At 40.9% G+C, this 23,539-nt stretch overlaps 2 protein-coding genes across 4 annotated transcripts; one reads left to right on the plus strand and one right to left on the minus strand.

Moving 5' to 3' along the window:
* The first annotated feature begins 2,140 nt into the window (after nt 1–2,140).
* LOC130918959 (gastrula zinc finger protein XlCGF8.2DB-like) lies at nt 2,141–7,813 on the plus strand. The gene is made up of 3 exons (XM_057841271.1): nt 2,141–2,699; nt 3,789–3,883; nt 6,040–7,813. Exon 3 carries the CDS (start codon nt 6,121–6,123, stop codon nt 7,138–7,140), a length of 1,020 nt encoding a protein of 339 aa, XP_057697254.1. The 5' UTR covers nt 2,141–2,699; nt 3,789–3,883; nt 6,040–6,120; the 3' UTR covers nt 7,141–7,813.
* Nucleotides 7,814–15,828: 8,015 nt separating this feature from the next.
* LOC130918769 (gastrula zinc finger protein XlCGF57.1-like) lies at nt 15,829–23,538 on the minus strand. 3 transcript variants are annotated; one of them, XM_057840808.1, is made up of 4 exons: nt 23,468–23,538; nt 20,714–20,988; nt 18,084–18,533; nt 15,829–16,853 (listed from the first exon to the last, which is right to left on the minus strand). In XM_057840808.1, exons 2-4 carry the CDS (start codon nt 20,817–20,819, stop codon nt 16,810–16,812), a joined length of 600 nt encoding a protein of 199 aa, XP_057696791.1. In that variant the 5' UTR covers nt 20,820–20,988; nt 23,468–23,538; the 3' UTR covers nt 15,829–16,809. The 3 variants fall into 3 exon arrangements, with proteins under 3 accessions (XP_057696791.1, XP_057696770.1, XP_057696781.1); XM_057840787.1 differs by having other exon boundaries at nt 15,829–18,533; XM_057840798.1 differs by lacking the exon at nt 20,714–20,988 and having other exon boundaries at nt 15,829–18,533; nt 23,468–23,532.
* Nucleotide 23,539: the final 1 nt, after the last annotated feature.

Raw genomic sequence — 23,539 nt, forward strand, 5'->3', positions numbered from 1 at the left:
AATATATTTTCAATCAAAGAAAAAGTCACTTAAAAAAAAAAAAGTGTTTGAATCCAAAAATAAATTTGAAACAAAAAAAATGTATTTGGAACTTATTTTTCTTTGATTTTTATTTATTTATTTATTTTTAATTTAAGTCAAGTTTTTTTTAAATGAAACAACTTTTTTGATTGACGTAATGTAGTATTGCGTTTGGACCACATTTTGGCTAGGACATTTGTGTCTTTATTATTCAATCAAAAAATAAGTTGCTTCAAACAAAAAGATTTTCAAAAGAAAAATCACTTCAATCAAAAATTTAAAAAAATTCAATCGTAGAAAAAAAGTTTTTGAATGTGAAAAATTATTTGAGACTCAGAAATTCGCATTTGAACACTTAATTTTTCATCGAAACTGTTTTCTTTGATTGAAGCAATCCTTTTTGTGTTTGAGCCATATCATGGCTAGGACATTTGTGTCTAAATCATTCAATCCCAATAAAAGTTGCTTCAATCAAAAAAACTATTTTTAATCAAAGAAAAAAATCACTTGCAAAAATATATTTTTTTGAAAATATTTTTTATTTCAAATATATTTTTTTATTGAAGTGTCACTTTTTTGACAAGCAAAACGTTTGAAACTTTTTTTTTTTAAAGTGGAAAAAGGTTTGAACGCACTTTTTTTCGATGGAATCATTTTGACACAATGATTCAACTTCAACACTACTTCCGACATGCTTGAGTGGCAGGTGATTACGCCAATGGCATAAAAGTATGAAGCAAGAATAATGGCCACCAGGGCTCCATCCAGCCATCGCACTCTGCTTGAGTCAAGCCGAAAATAGGGCACCGGTACGGGGGTGTGACATCGGCATCTCACCGAAGTGCCCGCGATGGTACGTTGTGTCCAATGTGGACCAAACGCAAAACTACATTACGTCAATCAAAAAAGTTGTTTCAATCAAAAATAACTTGACTTAAAAATAATAAAAAAATTAAAAAATTCAATCAAAGGAAAATAGGTTCCAAATACATATTTTTGAGTTTCAAATTTATTTTTGCAAACACTTTTTTTTTTTATTGAAGTGACTTTTTCTTTGATTGAAAATACATTTTTTGATTGAAGCAACTTTTTTTTGATTGAATAATAAAGACACAAATCTACCTCCATAAAAATGAGAATAAAGAATCAACAGCCAAGGATTGCCAGCTTTGAAGACTTTATAGAAAAGCAAGATATGTATCTGGGGTACAGTATGATGTGGTCCAGACAGGACTGTGGCCACACAAAAGTACAAAGTGAGAATACAAGTCTCGTCTCTTTATACAGAAGAAAGGGCGTTGCTTACTGTGTAACGACACCTTTTTCAGAAACACAAGTGAATACCTTTTACAGACACAAGTGATGATTCCTTCCACGGAAACATAAGTGAAAGTTATTATTGACCAACTGCGGTGGTCTTTCACAGAAAAACATTCAAAGCCTGTCCTTGGAACAGCCTGTTCTTGGACAAGAGCATGTCCTTGGACGAGAGGGAATCAAACCAGATAAGGAATATTTTACTATATTTTCGAAGAGCAACTTCTTGAAGCATATTAAACACATAGGTTTGGTACTTGCAGTTGGTAACATGGACGCATATTTGTCAGTCCATTCCTCATTAAAACGGCGATTCCCGTTGTCGACTTTTCTTCTCGTCAACTTTGAGCATGCCATTTTATAAGTTTCGGTCTTCTACGGGGATTGCAAAGTGCCGGGTGCGACTCGTGTTTCACACTGCTGCGTTCTGTCCACTCTAGCTAGTAGCATGTAGGCTCTCTCAGCCAATCAGCGCATCCATGCAGGCTGTCTCAGCCAATCTGCGCATCGTTGTCAAACCGATGACAACAGAAGTGGGAACGTGGAAGATATTTGACTGAAAATTAAACAGAATTCAGCGATAGAATAGTAGCTGTTTTTTTTTTTTTTTTTTTTTTTTTTTGAAAAGTGCCATTTGCTCAGGGTCCGCAGAGTGGTGTGCCGTAGTCCAGTTGTGGACCGCGGTCCGCTAATTGAAGACCCCTGGACTAGAGCGTCACTTGGGCACATAGCCAGTGTGTATTTTTGTTGGTATTTATTTTCAATTTGTTTATTTTATCAATTTATAGCATAGAAATAAAAAATAAGCATGAATAATAATCTTTAAAAAAATATACATAAGCAATTATAATATGTATTTTGTCATGTGAAACAATCTGCTTTGAGTCTAGTTATGTGCCTACAGCGACCTCTGCAGGGAGTTCCATCTCTTTGCCTCGATATAGTTCTTCCTTGCGCTGTTCTTCTTCCGTCCTTTGGAATGGTTAGCGCAGAAATAAAAGCTGAATTAAATGAGCCTGAGAAGCTTCAGTGCTTAAAAATATGAGTGGAAGGATAATGTCAATGTATACATTTACAAATTATATAAATTCTGAGCCTTCAAATTGAGTTATTGACAGCGATGACTAGAATTCGGATATATTGATCATATTTATTGAATATTTCTGGACTCCAGTGATGTGAACTAGTGATGAAACTTCCATACTCGTCAACATATTACGCTGAAGTTTCAGCACTTGAACGTTTCTACTTCCGGTTCACTTGACGCAACTTCTGTGTACCCTCCGGGTCCTGATATTCTTTCGTGTTCCCTTCTAACCAAACGAACTCCTTTAAAGCATTCTCATCGGGCAAGTACACAAGTAAGAATCTAGTGGTCTAAAAAGTCGCATTTAAAAGTATAGTGAAGGTCGTGTGGCTTTATGTTGAAGCTTCTTAGGCTTACTTAACTTAGTTTAGTTTAGCTTAGCTCACTAGCTAAAACACGTTAACGCATTCCGATTGCGTTGGCTTAATCCTACCTCCGATTTGTAAAGTTTGTTTTAAGCAAAAGTCGATGGTTAACATGAGAGTGATTGCAGTGATACCTCTACATACGGAGTTAATTCGTTCCAGGACCTTGTTTGTAAGTCGAAATGGTCGTATGTCGAGCAGGATTTTCCCATAAGAATACATTATATTCCATTAATTCGTTCCACAGCCCCAAAACCTACACTAAATCCTTAATAAATACTGCTGTTACTATTGCAAATAGCAATTACAAAGAACAAAAAAAAATAATGAATACAAATCATTATAATAATAGTAATAATAATAATAATATCTGTAATAATGTAATGAATCTGGTTCTAATGTGGCAGACTTTTTTTTTGCTGTACCTGAATGCACCGCGAGGCTGACATGATGATGAGCAAGAGTTTACTTTCTGTTTTGATGCTGGCATCCGCTGCTGTTGCACAAGTTGATGGAATAAATGATTAGAAACCTGACGAAGCTGGCGATTTCTTTGACGTTCTTAACACAATAAGAATTGTCACCTTAACTTATAAAGACTGGCGAACGGAGGAAGACCGCCGGCCGAGATCGACATTTCACGGCCTTATTGTTGACCTAGTTCATGGATGCACACGCCATGCTTATATTTTGCTACCATTTACATCTTCATTTCAATAGTAAGTGTCACCATTTCTTTTTTTTTTCTCCACCTGCACTAACCTTTTTGAATCCAGTGTTGACTTCCCTCACAAGAAAATGAGCCGTGTATCTGTCTTCCGGCAAAACAAGGAAACTGCGGCGCTGTCAAAAATCGTCGTATTTCGAGCATGTCGTCGGATGTAGGAACAAATGGCGACTCAAATTTTACGTCGGATGTCCAAAAGCTTGTGTGTCAAAGCGATCGTATGTCAAGGTACCACTGTACTGTATAAGACACTTCTCAACTTGTCTTAAAGATGTGACTGACTGAAGCCCAAAGAATCGAGACGTGGATGACTAGGAGAGGAAATCCAGGCTATGATGAGCAACTGAAAACTGAAATAAAATGAGGGTAAGATTATGACATAATGATCCTTTTTATGCAATATCATACTTGTTTTGATCTGTCTCACGATATGGCGATACAACAAATATTGGTCAGGAAATCATTCTAGGATATTCTACAAAACAAGTAATGTACAGGAAAACAAGTTATTTTCATCCGTCTGCTGTGAATTTGTGTGGTAGCGAATGGACACTCGTTCATTCCACTCCCACTTCAAACGGAATAGTGTACTGGACGCAAAACCTCACTTTTGCTCATTAATATTCATGACGTTAGCAACTGTTGCTAGGGGGGTCAAGCTCGCGTTTGTCCCTCATGCTAGATGCATGTAAATAGTGTACGAACGAGATGTTTACAGAGCTAAACTTACCAATTCTGTCCGAAAATGATGTCCCTGGTGCCAAATCATTTTGCGATGTAACCCAATGGACAACAGGTGTCTAGCCAAAGATACGACACAATTCACTACTTACGCTGCGCAGCCAATCATAGCATGGACGGTGTTGTGCATATGTGCCCTGCCCATACACACCGTGCAAGCTAGCAACAGTGCAGCGGAGTTAAGAGATGCAAATGGCCCCATTCATCATCATCACCCTTATCATCGTGAAGACAAAGCAAAAAAGAAATTCTGTTCTTTTAAGATAGAATGGCTGTCGGACTATGTGCAAATAGAAGAACCAAGTGAATTTTTTTCAGTTTTTTTCTCCCCTTTTTTAACCTGTCATGTATCCACTGCAAATGTGTCGAGCCTTAATTAGATAATTTTTCTTAAATCCAGTCACTTTTCTCCATCTTGTTTTGAGTGTGAGACTAGTTAACAGATTAATGCGTCAGATTATTCCATTTAATTTCAGTAAATATTAATATTTGTTTTCATTAAATCCATCTAAAGTTGGTCATTTTTCACCTAAATCAAGAAAAATTAGCTTTCAAATAAGATTTTGAACAGTATTCTTGAATTAAGAAAATTTCAGAAAAGCTTTTTTTCTAGATTAAATATACTTTTTGCTCAAAATAAGTCTGGTAAATTTATTTTCAGCTAGCTATTTTTTTTTTTATTTCAAGAAATCTAAGGGAGTGAAATTTACTTGAAGCACTGGCAGCTCATTTCACTTACGGTGTATCACAAAAGTGAGTACACCCCTCACATTTCTGCAGATATTTAAGTATATCTTTTCATGGGACAATACTGACTAAATGACACTTTGACACAATGAAAGGTAGTCTGTGTGCAGCTTATATAATAGAGTTAATTCATTTCCCCCTCAAAATAACTCAAAATGCAGCCATTAATATCTAAATTCCTGGCAACAAAAAGTGAGTACACCTCGTTGTAAAAACGTACATCCCTTTAGGGATGTAGTTCCTAAGGGGTGTACTCACTTTTGTTGCCATGGGTTTAGGTATTATTGGCTATATTTAGAGTTATTTTGAGGGGGGGAAAATTTAACTATTATATATGCTGCACACAGAATACTTTTCGTTGTGTCAAAGTGTCATTTTGTCAGTGTTTTCCCATGAAAAGATATACTTAAATATCTGCAGAAATGCGAGGGGTGTACTCACTTTACAGTGGCGGCAGAGAGTTGGTGGGTGGGGGTGGGGGATGAAACATTTACATCTTCCTGAGGAGGGGCGTAACAAAATAATTGAGAAGCTCTGTGTTTTCATATCATTGGCTTTTTTTTTTACATAAAGTTTGTTGCATCTAGTTGGGTATAATTCATTGAATATAATGTGCTGTTTACTTGCTCAGTGTGTATTATCACCAAGTTGGTGTCCCTGTCGTCGTAACAATATGTGGTCGTCTATCAATGTTCATTCAAAATAGTTGTAAACCTTTTATTTATTTTTGGGAGAAAAAAAATTATAGACGAAAACATTGCGCTCATCTAAGCGTAAGCAAATAAGTTTTTCGTGTGTAAATACGCGCTGACTTGCGTGCGAAAGTACTACCTGCCCTACGTTTCCTACGCCAAAATAAAAGCATGCATGACGAAACAAAAGTCAACATTATAAAAAAAAAAACACTGGCGATTCCAGCGTCGTAAAGTTGAAATCATATCAGTAGTGTACGTCGTAACCCGGGGACTACCTGTATTTCTTTCTATATCTCCAACGTCAGCAAATCACGTGATTTTTCCCCCCCCCCCACCCAGAGTCCCGCAGGCGTCACCGTAACAGCACCGTAGCCTGAGAAGCACGATCCTCCCCATGTTAAACAGGAGAAGGAGTCTGACATGCCGTCGGTCAAACAGGAGGTGGAGCCAGAGACCCCTGACATTAAAGAAGAAAAACAGGAAGTTGAAATCTTCAAGTTTCCAATGGGTTTCAGTGTAAAGAGTGAAGAAAACAAAGGTCCAAGCAATGACAGCGGAGCAGCGAAACCTTCGAGCGACAGCTCATTTCAGCACTTGACAACAAAAGGAGAGCAACCAGACGGCCTCTTAGCTCCGCTTTCGGACAGCGACGACGTAACGTCACATTCTTCGGACTTTAATGAAGAGGAGGATGACTTTGACCAAAATACTTCAAAATCCTTAGACAAATCACCATTGAAAAGAGACGCAAAAGAAGGCACGGTTGGGAAACCTTTTCACTGCTCACTTTGTGGTAAAACATTTCCTTGGAAATGCAACTTAGACGCACACATGCACACTCACACTGGAGAGAAGCCTTTTGCCTGCACAGTTTGTGGTAAAAGATACTTGACGAGGGGAAATTTAAACATTCACACAAGAATACACACTGCAGAGAAGCCTTTTGTCTGCTCACTTTGTGGTAAAGGATTCATTCAGAAGAGACAATTAGTATTGCACACAAGAAACCACACTGGAGAGAAGCCTTTTGCCTGCACACTTTGTGGTAAAAGATTCCCTGTGAAGGATAGGTTAGACAAACATACACTAATACACACTGGAGAGAAGCCTTTTGTCTGCACATGTTGTGGTAAACGATTCACTCGGAAGGGACACTTAGTGGTGCACACAAGAAACCACACTGGAGAGAAGCCTTTCGCCTGCACACTTTGTGGTAAAAGATTCACTCAGAAGCAGGATTTAGAAAGGCACAAGCGTATACACACTCGAGAAAAGCCTTTTATCTGCTCACTTTGTGGTAAAAGATTCACTCAGAAGCAGGGTTTAGAAAGGCATGAGCGCACACACACTGGAGAAAAGCCTTTTGCATGCTCACTTTGTGATAAACGATTCGCTCAGAAAGGAAATTTAGTAATGCACGCAAGAAACCACACTGAGTAAAAACCTTTGAATTCTAGCGTGTGACAAAATATTCTGATTCCTGCATTTACAGTGGAAAAAGCATTTTAATTTCATTATTCAGTTTGCCATGAGCCTCTTTTGAAAGTTGTTGAAATTATTTTTCACGTGCTGTTTTTTAAAAAAATTTTTTTTAACAACTATCCAATACACAGGGCTGTCAACAGACTTGCAGGGGACCGGGGACAAGAGACCATGATAGGGCCCCAACCCCACCCCTGCCACCGGCTTGTCACAACAACATACGCAGTACTTTAACGCTTTGCAAGCAATGACAGTGTATATTTGTTAATTATTTAATTTGAGATGGACAGTTAAGTTTAACAGACCATAATGTGATGTGACACAATATAAACAAACAATTTCCATCTATTGTCCCATGTAGGCTTCAATACAATACACCTGAGAGTGCTATGCCTGCCTGCTAAGCAGCAAAACAGTATAACTAAACATCCTGCTCCCTCCACATCCCTGGGGTTATCAAGCCCACAAACAGTGATGCGTCTAGATTTTGTGACGCAAAGTCATTTATAACATATGTGAAATCCATGTCTTTGAGCTAGCGCTCTGTTACCGGCATCCCAAGGGGCCGCTGTCCCCCACAATATGACCGGTGTTCGGCCATTCCTTACTACGTGGCGAAATGTCCTACACAATGCTCAGCGCGCTTGCACACATCGGTAGGAAGCGGCGAGTAATCACTTCTTGTTTTTATTTAGTTTTTTAGAACCTTTTCAATGCCTCAAAGATACTTTTTTGCACGTATTCCCCTCTAATATTACTTTTAACCATTGTGTTTTTTTGTCTTAGCTTTGAAGCAGTTGACCACATTAGTCACGTAGCATATTTAAACCGTCCTTATTTGATGTAACTTCATTTAAGTATTTTCTTCAGGCATTTTTTTAGTACGCTATGCCTGTATGCATCTAAACAAAACAAGTTTAGAGTGCACGGTAGTACTTTGGGTGTCAAATTCGACTAATGTAGACGTTTCGCCGATGTAGCAAATTTTGGCAGAACACCGGCTTTACCAATTTGGCATAGACGAAGAGGTAGGTGAGCATACGGGGGTGAGATTGGAATTGATGAGAGTTGTTGCCGGTGGCGCTGAGTTGAGTGGCTGTGAGTCGCCCATTGTTGATAAAAGTTCTAAAAGTTATAAATGTGCAGCGTTTTGCCTGCACATTTTGTTGGTAAAAGATTCACTGTGAAGGATAGTTTAGACAAACACACAAATACACACTGAAGAGAAGCCTTATGCCTGCACATTTTGTGGTAAAAGATTCCTCAGGAAGGGAGATTTAAACAAACACACAAGAACACACACTGGAGAGAAGCCTTATGCCTGTACACTGTGTGGTAAAAAAATCATCCGGAAGGGAGATTTAAACAAACACACAATCACACACACTGGAGAGAAGCCTTTTGTGTGCACCTGTTGTGGTAAAAGATTCACTCGGAAGGGACAATTAGTATTGCACACAAGAAACCACACTGGAGAGAAGCCGTTTGCCTGCACACTTGCTGGTAAAAGATTCACCAAGAAGGGAGGTTTAAACATTCACACAAGAACACACACTGAATAGAAGCCTTATGCCTGCTCACTTTGTGATTAAAAAAATACTCCACGAAGGCAAATTTGAACATTCACACAAGAACACACACTGGAGAGAAGCCTTTTGCCTGCACACTGTGCGATAAAAGATTTTCCCAGAAGACTCATTTAGAAATACATAAGTGAAATCAAACTGAAATACATAATGATTACATAATGATATGAAATGACATAAAGAACGAAATGATTTTTCAGGTGCTGTTCTTTTTCACAACTATCCAATATGTATGGCGGAAAACACACACAAGGCTGAAAAAGCAGTTTCTGCTCTTGCACCCCTCTTTTCAATGAACTGCAATATTTTCAGCCAAAACAACTGTTGTGTTTGATGGAACAATGTACTGGACTGTCTCAGAAAATTAGAATACACAATATTCTAATTTTCTGAGACAGTCCTGTATATTGTTCTATGTAAAGGACGTCAGCCAAGGTCGGCCCCCCACATTTTTACCACGCCAAATCTGGTCCCCTTTGCAAAAAGTTTGGACACCCCTGCTTTAAATGGTGGATTAATGTACAGGACTGTCTCAGAAAATTAGAATATTGTGTATTCTAATTTTCTGAGACAGTCCAGTATGCTACAATAGCATTATGCCCCTGGACTATTTTAAATCTGTCCGTTTTACCCTGGAGACCCCCGTTTACAGACACTGAGCAACCGATTTTGTTTCATTTCTTCATTTGTTTCATTGCCGCTGCTGTGCTCGCTGTGGATAGTTTTCTGTTGCGTTCGGGAAATTAGTCACACTTCCGGACTTGGGAATACAGTATTGACGAAGAGCTAAAAAACTTAAAAAGAAAAACTGTGGATCATCCTTCCAGTTACGCGTTTCAAATGACATGGTTGTTTCAACGGACTTATCCAAAGACCAGGCACGTGCAGAGAGGGGCTCGGAATGTGTTTGAACACCTGCCCCTTTCCCCCTACATGCCTAAAGTGCTCCTTTTGACTGGGCTTTTTTTTTTGTTTGTAAGTGTGTGCCTGGCCTACTGCAGACACTCCACCGAGTACTTTACTTGAACACCGAAAAAAAAAAAACTTTAAAAAGTAAAAAAGCCGTTTGTGTGCTGCTTAGCCGCCGCATAAGCCCCCCCTCCCGGCTGTTCCTCTTTGACCTGGGTGCGTGGTGAGGAGTTCGAGGACATCTGGTGGTTGTAAACACGGTTTTACCTTATTAAACCGTGTTCGAGCAGATTGTGAAAATTCTTACACCAGTTTTATTCTGGGGATTTTTGAAAAGTAATTAATATATAATTTTGTCTTTTAGTTTTCTACTTTTAAAATTAATTACCTCTCATTCCCCGGCCCATGGCTATTTCGATCCGCATTTCTGTACTCTCAATAGGCAACCATATTTGTCCGTTCTCTTCACAACGTTATCTAAAAAGGCCTTTGTTCTCTCTTTGTTCCTCGTCTCCTTTGTTTGAATTTAATATTTGCAATCCGTCCGTTTATTTCATTTTCTGTTATCCCGGTTTTTGTATGAATCTTAATGTGATTTTTGGTCACTCCATTTCTATGTATTTTGTGGTAAAATTAATAATTTTGTATAGTTCCCGCTAGTCACCCTTGTTAAGTGTTCTGTCTTCTCTCTCTCTTCACAACGTTATTGAGAAAGCCACCAAGGAATCTGGTTTTATTTAAGATTTATATTTCATTATGTGGACATGCCCCAGAAGGAAAGGAGGTTAAGGGATTAAAAAAAAAAAGGAGCTGGATGAAGCTGTTAAAGGTAGTCGATCCTTCCTCAGCTGGGTGAAGAACACAATAAGTAAGAATAACAGTTTGCAAGGATATTCAAGTATAAAATCCAACAATTATAAACACGATTACAATGTTATTGTTCTATAACATTTTATGTGATTAATTATTTGGTGCTAAAAATGTCATTGCATATAATTGACTTTTTTTAACACAGTTATATGAAAAAATTAAGACACCCTATTAAGTACTTAGTTCTTAGCTAAGAAATGTTCAAATATCTATTTCTGATCTTGTTTTTCTTTATCTCTGGAAAAAAAAAGTGATTTAATTGCAGGTAAACAACAAAAAATAACTTTTGCACAATAAACCATATATATTATCAAAAATGCCTCTTCTAACTGATGAAAAAGTTAGTACACCCTACCACCTAATAGCTAGTGTTACCTTGCAGCCAGACTATTCTCCCTGTATTTTTCAAACACTGTGAGAAATAGTCTGGGACCCAACCCATTAACGGCCTCTCGAGCAAGGTACAAAATCAATCGTCCAATCAGATTTGTTTATTTGCGTGACGTGTTCCTAACGTGTAACGTCTCTCTTGCGCGCCGCAAGTTGTGTCTACAACAACACAGATGGCGAATGGGAGAGCTGAGAATATGTTCCAATCCGCGGTAAAACCAGTTTTAAATTACCAAAAACACAGCGAAACAAGTCATTGACAACAGTCAACATGGCTTGCGCTAGCCATGTTGAATAAACTTCTCCGTTCTCCGCTCACGCTAATTACTTGTCGCTTTAACAACGTCACGTCTGCCCGTCGCTGATTGGTCCACTTCGCTGGCTGTTTGCTGTGGCTTGCTCCGCCCTCAGAATTTGATCCGCCGGACGGTTGCCAGACTCAATCGCTGGAACAGCGGTGAGTCTGGTATACCAGGCAAAGTGTTACCCCTTTTGGCTGAAATAACGCCAGTGAGACGCTTTTTGTAACCATCTACCAGTCTTTGACATCGGTCTGAAGAAAGTTTGCCCCACTCCTCAACACAGAATATTTTTAGCTGTGAGACGTTTGAGGGGTTTCTTGCATGTACAGCCCGTTTCAAGTCATTACACGGCATCTCAGTGGGAGTAAGATCTGGGCTTTGACTTGGCCATTCCAGGACTCTCCTTTTCAGCCAGTCCTTGGTGGATTTACTCGTATGTTTTGGGTCATTGTCATGTTTCATGGTTCAGTTTCGCTTCAGCTTTAATTTTTTTCCCGCAGATGGTCTCACATGTTTCTCAAGCACCCTCCTTCCTTCCCAACATGGCAGCGATTGCTGAGGTTCTGCATGAGCATTCTTGAGATTTAATAACGGACATTTTAGACTAAGCAGAACCCATTGCACATGATTTGAAAAACAGCGGTTTATTTCAGTTGTGTGTTTGTCTATAAATATATATACACTCACTGGCCACTTTATTAGATTGGCATCATGGATGTGCAACCGACAAATCTGCACCAACTGTGTGATGCCATCATGTCAATATGGACCAAACTCTCCGAGGAATGCTTCCAGCACCTTGTTGAATCTATGCCACGAAGAATTGAGGCAGCTCTGAAGACATAAGGGGGTTCAACCCGTTACTAGCATGGTGTACCTAATAAAGTGGCCGGTGAGTGACTCACCGGCGAATCTCCTGTTCCACCACATCCCAAAGATGCTCTATTGGATTGAGATCTGGTGACTGTGGAGGCCATTTGAGTACAGTGAACTCATTGTCATGCTCAAGAAACCAGTCTGAGATGATTCCAGCTTTATGACATGGCACATTATCCTGCTGAAAGTAGCAATTAGAAGTTGGGTACATTGTGGTCATAAAGGGATGGACATGGTCAGCAACAATACTCAGGTAGGCTGTGGCGTTCCAACAATGCTCAATTGGTACCAAGGGGCCCAAAGAGTGCCAAGAACATATTCCCCACACCATTACACCACCACCACCAGCCTGAACCGTTGATACAAGGCAGGATGGATCCATGCTTTCATGTTGTTGACGCCAAATTCTGACCCTGCCATCCGAACGTCACAGCACAAATCGAGACTCATCAGACCAGGCAACGTTTTTCCAATCTTCTATTGTCAAATTTCGATGAGCTTGTACAAATTGTAGCCTCAGTTTCCTGTTCTTAGCTGAAAGGAGTGGCACCCGGCGTGGTCTTCTGCTGCTGTAGCCCATCTGCCTCAAAGTTCCACGTATTGTGCGTTCAGAGATGCTCTTCTGCCTACCTTGGTTGTAACGGGTGGTTATTTGAGTCACTGTTGCCTTTCTATCAGCTTGAACCAGTCTGGCCATTCTCCTCTGACCTCTGGCATCAACAAGGCATTTCCGCCCACAGAACTGCCGCTCACTGGATATTTTTTCTTTTTCGCACCATTCTCTGTAAACCCTAGAGATGGTTGTGCGTGAAAATCCAAGTAGATCAGCAGTTTCTGAAATACTCAGAACAGCCCTTCTGGCACCAACAACCATGCCACGTTCAAAGTCACTCAAATCACCTTTCTTCCCCATACTGATGCTCGGTTTGAACTGCAGGAGATTGTCTTTAACCATGTCTACATGCCTAAATCTACTGAGTTGCCGCCATGTGATTGGCTGATTAGAAATTAAGTGTTAACGAACAGTTGGACAGGTGTACCAAATAAAGTGGCCGGTGAGTGTATATAACCTCAATTATGACATTTGTTGGCCACTAGGGGGGGCGCCTACCTTCCCTCAATCTCCGCGTATGCATAAAAGCACGTTTATGTCAATTTATTCTCAAAACCTCATCCAGCATTAGCATAAACATTTTTGTTTTATCTTTGAACAACATATGCCTTTATAATATTTTCTCTTTTTTTGTGTAAACCTGCATTTGTCCAAACCTGCTTAAATGCCGGGTTCTAAATACTCCACGCCTCCGTTTTTGCAGTAAAAGCCAAATCAAGCCCGAATTTCAAATTTATAAAAGGACGAATCCAAGCAAAACGGCCGGAAGTACAGTTTACATCGACTGACTGTGAGCTGCTATAGGTGTGTAAGAACACCAGTAATGACGGCCAACCACTAGAGGGCGACGTACAAAAACGTCTACTCAGATTAGTCTAATGTTGTTGTTATTACTTCAGCAGACTGCAAGGCAATTCTGCTGCACGCTGCCAACTGCTGGACGGGAGTAAAAAGTGCAGCTACTGAATTGTTTATTTCCACCAAAAACACACGTCTGAAGATGTTTGAAATTTGCGGAACAACCAACAGACATATAATGCAATTTACACAATTTAAAATATAAATGCATTGGCGGTTGGCGGAGGTGGTTGGAAAGCTCCTCGGTGGCAAGGCTCCAGGAGTCGATGAGATCCACCCGGAAAGGCTCTGATTGTTGTGGGGCTGTCCTGGCTGACACGCTTCTATAACATCGCGTGGACACCGGGGACAGTACAGTGCCTCTGGATTGGCAGACCGGGGTGGTGGTCCCCCTTTTTAAGAAGCGCGACTGGAGGGTGTGTTCCAATTATAGAGGGATCACACTCGTCAGCCTCCCCGGTAAAGTCTGTTCAGGTGTGCTGGAGAGAAGGGTCCGTCAGGAAGTCGAATCTTGGATTCAGGAGGAGCAGTGTGGTTTTCGTCCCGACCGTGGAACAGTGGACCAGCTCTACACCCTCGGCAGGGTCCTCGAGGGTCCATGGGAGTTCGCCCAACCAGTCTACATGTGTTTTGTGAATCTGGAGAAGGCGTTCTACCATGTGCCTAGGGGAGTACTGTGGGGGGTTCTCCGGGAGCACGGGGTACCAAGCCCGTTGGTAAGGGCTGTTCGGTCCCTGCACGACCGGTGTCAGAGTTTAGTCCGCATTGCGGGCAGTCAGATGAATTCATTCCCACTGAGGGCTGGACTCCGCCAAGGCTGCCCTTTGTCACCAAATCTGTTCAATTTTTATGGACAGAATTTCTAGGTGCAGCCGAAGCGTTGAGGGGGTCGGTTTGGTGACCTCAGCATTGAATCTCTGCTTTTTGCTGATGATGTGCTGGTGGCTTCATCAAGTCGTGACCTCCAACTCTTACTGGAGCGGTTCGCAGCTGAGTGTGAAACGGTTGGGATGAAAATCAGCACCACCAAATCAAATCCGAGACCATGATCCTCAGTTGGAAAAAGGTGGAGCGCCCTCTCTGGGTCGGGGATGAGATCCTGCTCCTAGTGGAGGAGTTCAAGTATTTTGGGGTCTTGTTCACGAGTGAGGGTAGGATGGAGCGGGAGATCGACAGGCGGATCGGTGCAGCGTCTGCAGTAATTCGGATGCTGCACCGGTCCGTAGTGGTGAAGAAGGAGCTGAGCCGAAAGGCAAAGCTCTCGATTTACCAGTCGATCTATGTTCCTACCCTCACCTATGGTCACGAGCTGTGGGTCGTGACCGAAAGAACAAGATCCCGGATACAAGCGGCCGAAGTGAGTTTCCTCCGCAGGATGTCCGGGCTCTCCCTTAGAGAAAGGGTGAGAAGCTCGGTCATCCGGGAGGGACTCGGCGTTGAGCCGCTTCTCCTCCGTGTTGAGAGGAGCCAGCTGAGGTGGCTCGGGCATCTTGTTCGGATGCCTCCTGGACGCCTCTGCCGGAGAGGTGTTCCGGGCATGTCCCACCTGCGGGAGGCGCCACGGACGACCCAGGACTCACTGGAGAGACTATGTCTCTCGGCTGGCCTGGGAACGCCTTGGGATCCCACCGGAGGAGCTGGTTGTAGTGGCTGGAGAGACAGAAGTCTGGGCTTCCCTGTTAAAGCTGGTGATCCCACGACAAGCGAAAGATGATGGATGGATGTATTGGCAACTGGGAATGTTGTCCAAAGCCTCAGGACCATAGGGGGCCCCTGAACGACCCCTAAATTTATTTTACTTTACATTCACGTATTTCTTTATTATATAAATCATTGACTGATTAAATATTATGTCCTACTCGATATATACTGAAAAACTTAATATTTCAAATATATATTTTTTCCTTTTTTTTGGACAACACCCCCCTTCCCCTGTCTTCGCAGAGAATGGTTTGACCACGCTCTGGCACACTCAAGTGCTATGCATTTTCTTGTCTTTGCCAGTGACTGTACCTGGAGGAGAGCGAAAATAATTTTGAAAAACTACCTATGCTCCACCGTATCACACGGCAGTCTTAACAACCTCGCCATTGTTACCAAACTGCACTTTATGGTAAGGTGCAGTGCTCTCAACTCCGCACCGTAGTGTGGAGTGGACGGCTCGTTCGTCGTCAGTTCGTCCGGGTCTTCCTTAAGGAAGGTGGCGATGTGCATAAAAACGCAGAGACACGTCGGATGGCTTTTTGTTGGAACTTTTATTAACAATGGGGGACTCACAGCCACTCAACTCAGCGCTACCGCGCAACAACTCTCAACAATTCCAATCTCACCCCCTTATGCTAACCCACCTCTTCGTCTATGCCAAATTGGTAAAGCCGGTGTTCTGCCAAAATCTGCTACATCGGGGAAATGTCCTACATTGGTCGAATTTGACACCCAAAGTACGACCGTGTGCTCTAAACTTGTTTTGTTTAGATGCATACAGGCATAGCGTACTAAAAAAATGCCTGAAGAAAATACTTCAACGAAGTTACATCAAATAAGGACGGTTTAAATACGCTACATGACTAATGTGGTCAACTGCTTCAAAGCTGACACAAAAAAACACAATGGTTAAAAGTATTAGAGGGGAATACATGCAAAAAGTATATTTGAGGCAGTGAGAAGGTTCTAAAAAACTAAATAAAAACAAAAATAGTGATTACTCGCCGCTTCCAACCAATGTGCGCATGTGTGCGGATGCTTGCGCAAGCGCGCTGAGCATTGTGTAGGACATTTCGTCGCGTAGTAAGGAATGGCCGAACACCGGTCATATTGTAGGGGACAGCGGCCCCTTGGGGATGCCGGTAACAGAGAGCTTGCTCAAAGACATGGATTTCACAGATGTTATAAATGACTTTGCTGTCAAAAAATCTAGGTGCATCACTGTTTGAGGGGCTTGATAACCCCAGGGATGTGGAGGGGGCAGGATGTTTAGTTATACAGTTTTGCTGCTCAGCAGACAGGCATGGCACTCTCAGGTGTATTGTATTGAAGCCAACATGGGACAATAGATGAAAATTGTTTATTCATATTGTGTCACATCACATTATGGTCTGTTAAATTTACCGTCCATCTCAAATTAAATGATGAAAAAAAAAAACACTGTCATTGCTTGCAAAGCGTTAAAGTACTGCGTATGTTGTCGTAACAAGCCGGTAGCAGGGGTGGGGTTGGGGCCCTATCATGGTCTCTTGTCCCCGGGCCCCAGCAAGTCTGTTGACAGCCCTGTGTATTGGATAGTTGTAAAAAAAAAAAAAAACACGTGAAAAATCATTTCAACAACTTTCAAAAGAGGCTCATGGGAAACTGAATAATGAAATTGAAATGCTTTTCCCACTGTAAATGCAGGAATAAGAATATTTTGTCACACGCTAGAATTCAAAGGTTTTTACTCAGTGTGGTTTCTTGCGTGCTTTACTGAATTTCCTTTCTGAGCGAATCGTTTACCACAAAGTGAGCATGCAAAAGGCTTTTCTCCAGTGTGTGTGTGCTTATGCCTTTCTAAATCCGTCTTACTAGTGAATCTTTTACCACAGGGTGAGCAGATAAAAGGCTTTTCTCCAGTGTGTGTACGCTTATGCCTTTCTAAATCCGACTTCTGAGGGAATCTTTTATCGCAAAGTGTGCAGGCGAAAGGCTTCTCTCCAGTGTGTGTTCTTTTGTGAATGTTTAAATTTGCCTTCGTGAAGAACTTTTTATCACAAAGTGTGCAGGCATTAGGCTTCTCTCCAGTGTGCTTGCTTTCGTGTTTGTTTAAAACTCCCTTCTCGGTGAATCTTTTACCGCAAAGTGTGCAGGCAAAAGGTTTCTCTTCGGTGTGTGTCCGCTTATGTCTTTGTAAATGAGCCTTTTGAGTGAATCTTTTACCACAAAGTGTGCAGGCGAAAGGCTTCTCTCCAGTGTGTCTGTTTGTGTGTCTGTTTAAACCTCTCTTATCAAAGAATCTTTTACCGCAAGATGTGCAGGCAAAAGGCTTTTCTCCAGTGTGTGTACGCTGATGCCTTTCTAAATCAGTCTTCTCAATGAATCTTTTACCACAATGTGAGCATATAAAAGGCTTTTCTCCAGTGTGTGTATGCTTATGCCTTTCTAAATCTGCCTTCTGAGTGAATCTTTTACCACAAAGTGTGCAGGCAAAAGGCTTCTCTCCAGTGTGGTTTCTGGTATGTCTGTTTAAACGTCCCTTCTCGATGAATCTTTTACCACAAAGTGTGCAGGCAAAAGGCTTCTCTCCAGTATGTGTTCTTGTGTGAATGTTTAAATGAACCTTTTGAGTGAATCTTTTACCACAAAGTGTGCAAGCGAAAGGCTTCTCTCCAGTGTGTCTGTTTGTGTGTCTGTTTAACCTTCTCTTCTCGGTGAATCTTTTACCGCAAAGTGTGCAAGCAAAAGGCCTCTCTCCAGTGTGTGTACGCTTATGAATTTCTAAATTTGTTTTACGAGAAAATCTTTTACCACAAAGTGTGCAGGTGAATGGTTTCCCAACCGCACATTGCTGTGTGTCTCTTTTCAATGATGACTTGTTTGAAGATTTTGAAGCATTTTGGTCACGTTCTTCCTCCTCCTCATCAGTATTAAAGTCAGAATAATGTGACGTTATGTCATCGCTGTCCGAAAGCGGCGCTATGAGGATGTCCGGTTGCTCTCCTTTTGTTGTCACGTGCTGAAATGAGCTGTCGCTCAAAGGGTCCGCTGCTCCGCTCTCTTCGCTTGGTCCTTCGTCTTCTTCGCTCTTCACAACGACACCCATTGGAAACTTGGGGATTTCAACTTCCTGGTCTTCTTCTTTCATGTCGGGGGTCTCTGGCACTGCCTCCTGCTTTATGTACGGTATCTCAGAGTCCTCTTCCTGCTTAACGTGGAGGGGATCGTGCTTCTCATGGTGAAGATCTTCTACAGTGACATCTGTGGGACAATGGGTGAGGGAAAAAAAATCCTGTGATTTGCTGACATCAGAGATTTGGGGAGAAATACAGGTAGTCCCCGGGTTAGGACATACCCAACTTCTGTGATTTCAACTTTACGACACTGGAGTCTTTATAGTTTAAAAAAAATAATTAAATATTGTTGACTTTTGTTTTGTGATGCATGCTTTTATTTTGGTGTAGGAAGCGTAAAGCAGGTAGTACTTGCGAGTAAGAGCGCATTTACACACAAGGAAGAACATACTTGCGCACGAGAAGAAGAGTGCATGCAAACGCAAATTTGAATTTCTGTCATTGAAGATTAAACTGCTTCAATTTCATTTTTATTTTAGTTTCATTCTGCAAGTGTTGATGTCATGAGCCGCTGAATAAAGTCAGCAAACCACACGGACGTCTGACATCGTCATTTCGAAGCTTACAGCGCATCACATTTCTGCAGATATTTAAGTATATCTTTTCATGGGACAACACTGACCAAATGACACTTTGACACAATGAAAAGTAGTCTGTGTGCAGCTTATATAATAGAGTTAATTCATTTTCCCCTCAAAATAACTCAAAATATAGCCATTAATATCGAAACCCCTGGCAACAAAAGTGAGTACATCGCATGGGAACTACATACATCCCTAAATGTCCAAATTGAGTACTGCTGGTCATTTTCCCTCTAAAATGTCATGTGACTCGTTACAGGAGTGCTGTCAGTTAGAGCTGTCCCGACTAGTCGACATAGTCGACGTCATCGATGACTTAAATCCGTCGACGAGCACAACATCCCGTCGACGGTTAATGAAGGGTTGAAAAAATTTATGCGTGGAAAGTTCAGAATGTCGGACGCTTGGTATGCAAGCGGGGAAAGCGGCACAAAGACAAAAAAAGCGCACCAGAGTCCAAAACATTGACTTATTTTTAAAGAAACAAAGGAGGGTACACTGTTGTGTCCTGTCTCTTCAATGCCAAGCTCTGCTGCACGTCGGCCGTGAATGATAACGACAGGAGATTGTAAGTCCATCTAACTAACTAATGACATGTTTTATTGAAGTTGCTAAGCCTGTCGCGATATGCAATGAGTCAGTTTATCGTATGGTAAATAAAAATGAGGGCGGTTATTTTCACGGCTGCGTTTTATCGCTGCGCTCGCGAACGTGCATACATTTGTGCGTGCGTACTGATGGCATATGAGAATCCAGTTCTTTTTTCTCATCAACACGCTGTAGAATTAAAGTTCAGACATACAAAATAAGAAAACACATCTATATTAAACACTATATACGTTAGCATTGCTACATTGAGGTGAATGGGGAAAAAAGACGACCTACTTTAGCCGGTGTTCTCTATAAAACAGGCAGCCTTCTCCAAAACTTGCAGTTAAAAGGTAACACTTCAAACATGAAAAATCGCTGGTTAACAGCATTTGCAAAAGGAAAAATAATCTATTACTGACACCACATGCAATGACATAAAGCGCTTTTTTTGCGGAGTGTAAAGCTTAAATTAGCGGTTTAGCGAACGTACTTCCGGTGAACATTTCAAAATAAAAGCATGTCATGTTCTTCATATAAATAACGATTTCTGGAGTTAATCCCACATACTTCAGATTCTACACTAAGAATACCTTTAAAATGACACCCTTTATGAAAATTCTGATTGGCAATGAATAATTATTATAATACTATGATATATAGTACTACAGTATACTATAATATTAATGCTAGGGTATTTTTTAAGAATTGTTTTGAATCATGTTGGAAAGGTGAAGTCAGTGTTCTGAATCTGTTTACATTCCATTCTTTTGCACAAGTGAATTATATCAGCATTTGAACTCATTGTTTATTTGTGATTTATTATTATTTATCTGTTTATTTGTACTTTAATAAAGAATTTGAGTGTTCCAAAATGTTTTTGTGAATTGATAAGCATAAAAAAAAATGTCATTGCTAAATTTGTAAAAAAAAAAAAAAAAAAAAAAAATTTAATTAGAAGATTAGTCGACTAATCATAAAAATAGTCTGCTGACTAATCGGGAGAAAATTAGTCGTTTGGGACAGCCCTACTGTCAGTATTGCTGCAGAGATTGGAGAGGTGTGGGGGTCATTCCCACCACCATGCTTGACTGTAGGCATGACACACTACCATGACACATATCTTTGTACTCCTCACCTCGTTGCCACCACATTTGCTTGAGACCATCAGAACCAGACAAATTCATCTTCGTCTCATCAGACCAAAGGACATGGTTCCAGTAATCCATGTGCTTTGTTGACATGTCGTCAGCAAACTGTTTGCGGGCTTTCTTGTGTACCGTCTTCAGAAAAGGCTTCCTCCTGGGGTGACAGCCATGCACACCAATTTGATGTAGAGTGCGGCGAATGGTCTGAGCACTAACAGGCTGACCTCCCACCTCTTCAATCTCTGCAGCAATGCTGACAGCACTCCTGTAATGAGTCACATGACATTTTGGAGGAAAAATGACAAGCAGTACTCAATTTGGACATTTAGGGATATATGTAGTTCCCATGCGGTGTACTCACTTTTGTTGCCAGGGGTTTTATATTAATGGCTATATTTTGAGTTATTTTGAGGGGAAAATGAATTAACTCTATTATATAAGCTGCACACAGACTACTTTTCATTGTGTCAAAGTGTCATTTTGTCAGTGTTGTCCCATGAAAAGATATACTTAAATCTCTGCAGAAATGCGAGGGATGTACTCACTTCTGTGATACACTGTAACTAACTTCATGTTTTGTTTAATGCTGGGCTGAGAAGCACACTTTGTGTTTAAAATTTGTTGCATGACAATAGATTGCACCATGACATATTGGTAGCAGGGTTTGTACACATTTTTCATGGCCAAATTCAAGAACTTTCAAGACCAATTTTCCAGTACCTTTTAAATATTATCCCAATGGGTTTTTATTGGGATTTTGTTTTTAACAATAAGGCGGAAATCATCGAATTGCTCCTAACATTTTGGAAGACGTTTGTGTACTTGTGAGAACAAGTACACAAACGTCTTCCAAAATGTTATAAGACACTGGGGCCATGAGGAATTTACGATGAAAAGTGGCAATTCTGAAACCCCCTGGGAATGTGCGTTTCCGGAGGCAGTGAGCATTTGTGGCCAACCGTCCAAAAGCAGAGGGCATTGGCGGATATAGGGGGTGAACACCCAGAGGTTTTCTCAAAGGCCTCGGCTCTCGCGAGCCACGTTCTCGCTTCTGAGCTGCTAATAGTATAACATGCAGTTCTGCAATTCATCAGAGTGGCATGATGCACAGGAAAGTCTGCCTGTCCAGAAGAAGTGTTTGCCCTTCGTTGCTGACAGCGTCTACAAGCGTAATGTTTTCGTATGTAAAATTTTACCCCCAAAATAAATAAATAAAAGGTTTCTAACTACCGTAATTTCACGAATATAAGGCGCACTTTTTTCCCCGAAAATCAGCTTGTAAAATCATGGTGCGCATTATAAAAGGGTACATGGATGGAGACAGAAATATATATATATACTACATATATATATATATATATATATATATATATATATATATAAACCAATTTTTTTTTATTGACACGGCCACGTTGTGTTGAGGAAACGTATGCGGCGACCCGTTGCCGACCATTACGGTACGTGACGCCTCCATTTTGTTTCGGTAATACTTCACTCTAATCGGCCGAAAGATTTCATCTGTGTTAAATTCTGCTTTTTTCACTCTTCATAAAGCACAGAATTTAGTTTCTTGAACTCATTCGAGTCGACGTTTATTGCAGCTCCGCAACTCGGACCATAACAAACATAAGCACACAGACTTCCTGTGTCCGTCAACTATATCGGTCCCTCGGGAAACTCAAACCCAAATAACAATAGTTCCTATTGTTACTGTCGTGTTGACAGCGATGAGCTCTCAGGATTTCCGACTTACGTTCTCACTTTGATTTTAACGTATCAATCCATGGAAGAAACATTTATTCATCATGATGAAACGAGCAAGTTATACAGCAGCCTTTAAAAGAAAAGTCACATCTGTTTTGTTTTCTCCTAGATTCTGGGAAGTTGGAGAAGTTGTCAAATCATATTATTACCGTAAATATTGTCAGTTTATGGTAATGTTTTGAACTACCAATGTGCTATGCTTGTGCTGTTTCACCAGTCAGTAAAATGACATTTCTGTATCTGTACATGAGCTCTGTTTTCTTGTATTCTTCTATTTATTGGTGCTAAAATTAGGGTGCGCGTTATAAACGGGTACAATAATTTCCCCTAGATTTTACAAGTCCATTTGGGATGCGCATTATACACGGGTGCGCCTTATATTCGGGACATTACAGTATTTTGAATGAACATTGATAGACTTGTACATATTGTTGCATTTAAAAGGACAACGCTGACTTGGTGAAAATACAAACTCAGCGAGAAAACAGCAATATTTTCAATGAACTTGATGCCACGAACTGTACGTAAATTAAGTGAATGCTATGCTAACCCTGCGAGTTACATTTAGTCTGTGATGCTCACTCAGCACAGACCTTTAAAGGCAAAAGCAACATTGCATATTTTCTCTGGCCAAGATAAGAAAACAAATCCTACCGTGTGTGCAAGCCTTGAGATTGGAGGACACTGCACTGGTGAGTGGGGTGCAGTGTTGTTAATCTTACTTTTAAAAAGTAATAAGTTACAGTTATTAATTGCTCCTCCCAAAAAGTAATTGAGTTAGTAACTCAGTGATTGCGTGGGGTGGATGGAGCGTTAAAGTGACGTTAAACCAAAACAATCGGAATACATTAACGTGTTTTAGCTAGCGAGCTAAACTCAACTAAGGTAAGGCTGCGAAGCTTCAACATGAAGCCAAACGGTTTCCACTGTGCTTTAAAATGGGACTCTTTAGTCCACTAAATTGTTACTTCGGTACTTACCCGATGATATTGTTTTGAAGGAGCTCGTTTGGTTAGGAGAACAGTACACCAAAGAACTGCATAACCCGGATG

The sequence above is a fragment of the Corythoichthys intestinalis genome, chromosome 1, assembly GCF_030265065.1.
Source record: "Corythoichthys intestinalis isolate RoL2023-P3 chromosome 1, ASM3026506v1, whole genome shotgun sequence".
In the NCBI taxonomy this organism is placed as follows: Eukaryota; Metazoa; Chordata; class Actinopteri; order Syngnathiformes; family Syngnathidae; genus Corythoichthys; species Corythoichthys intestinalis.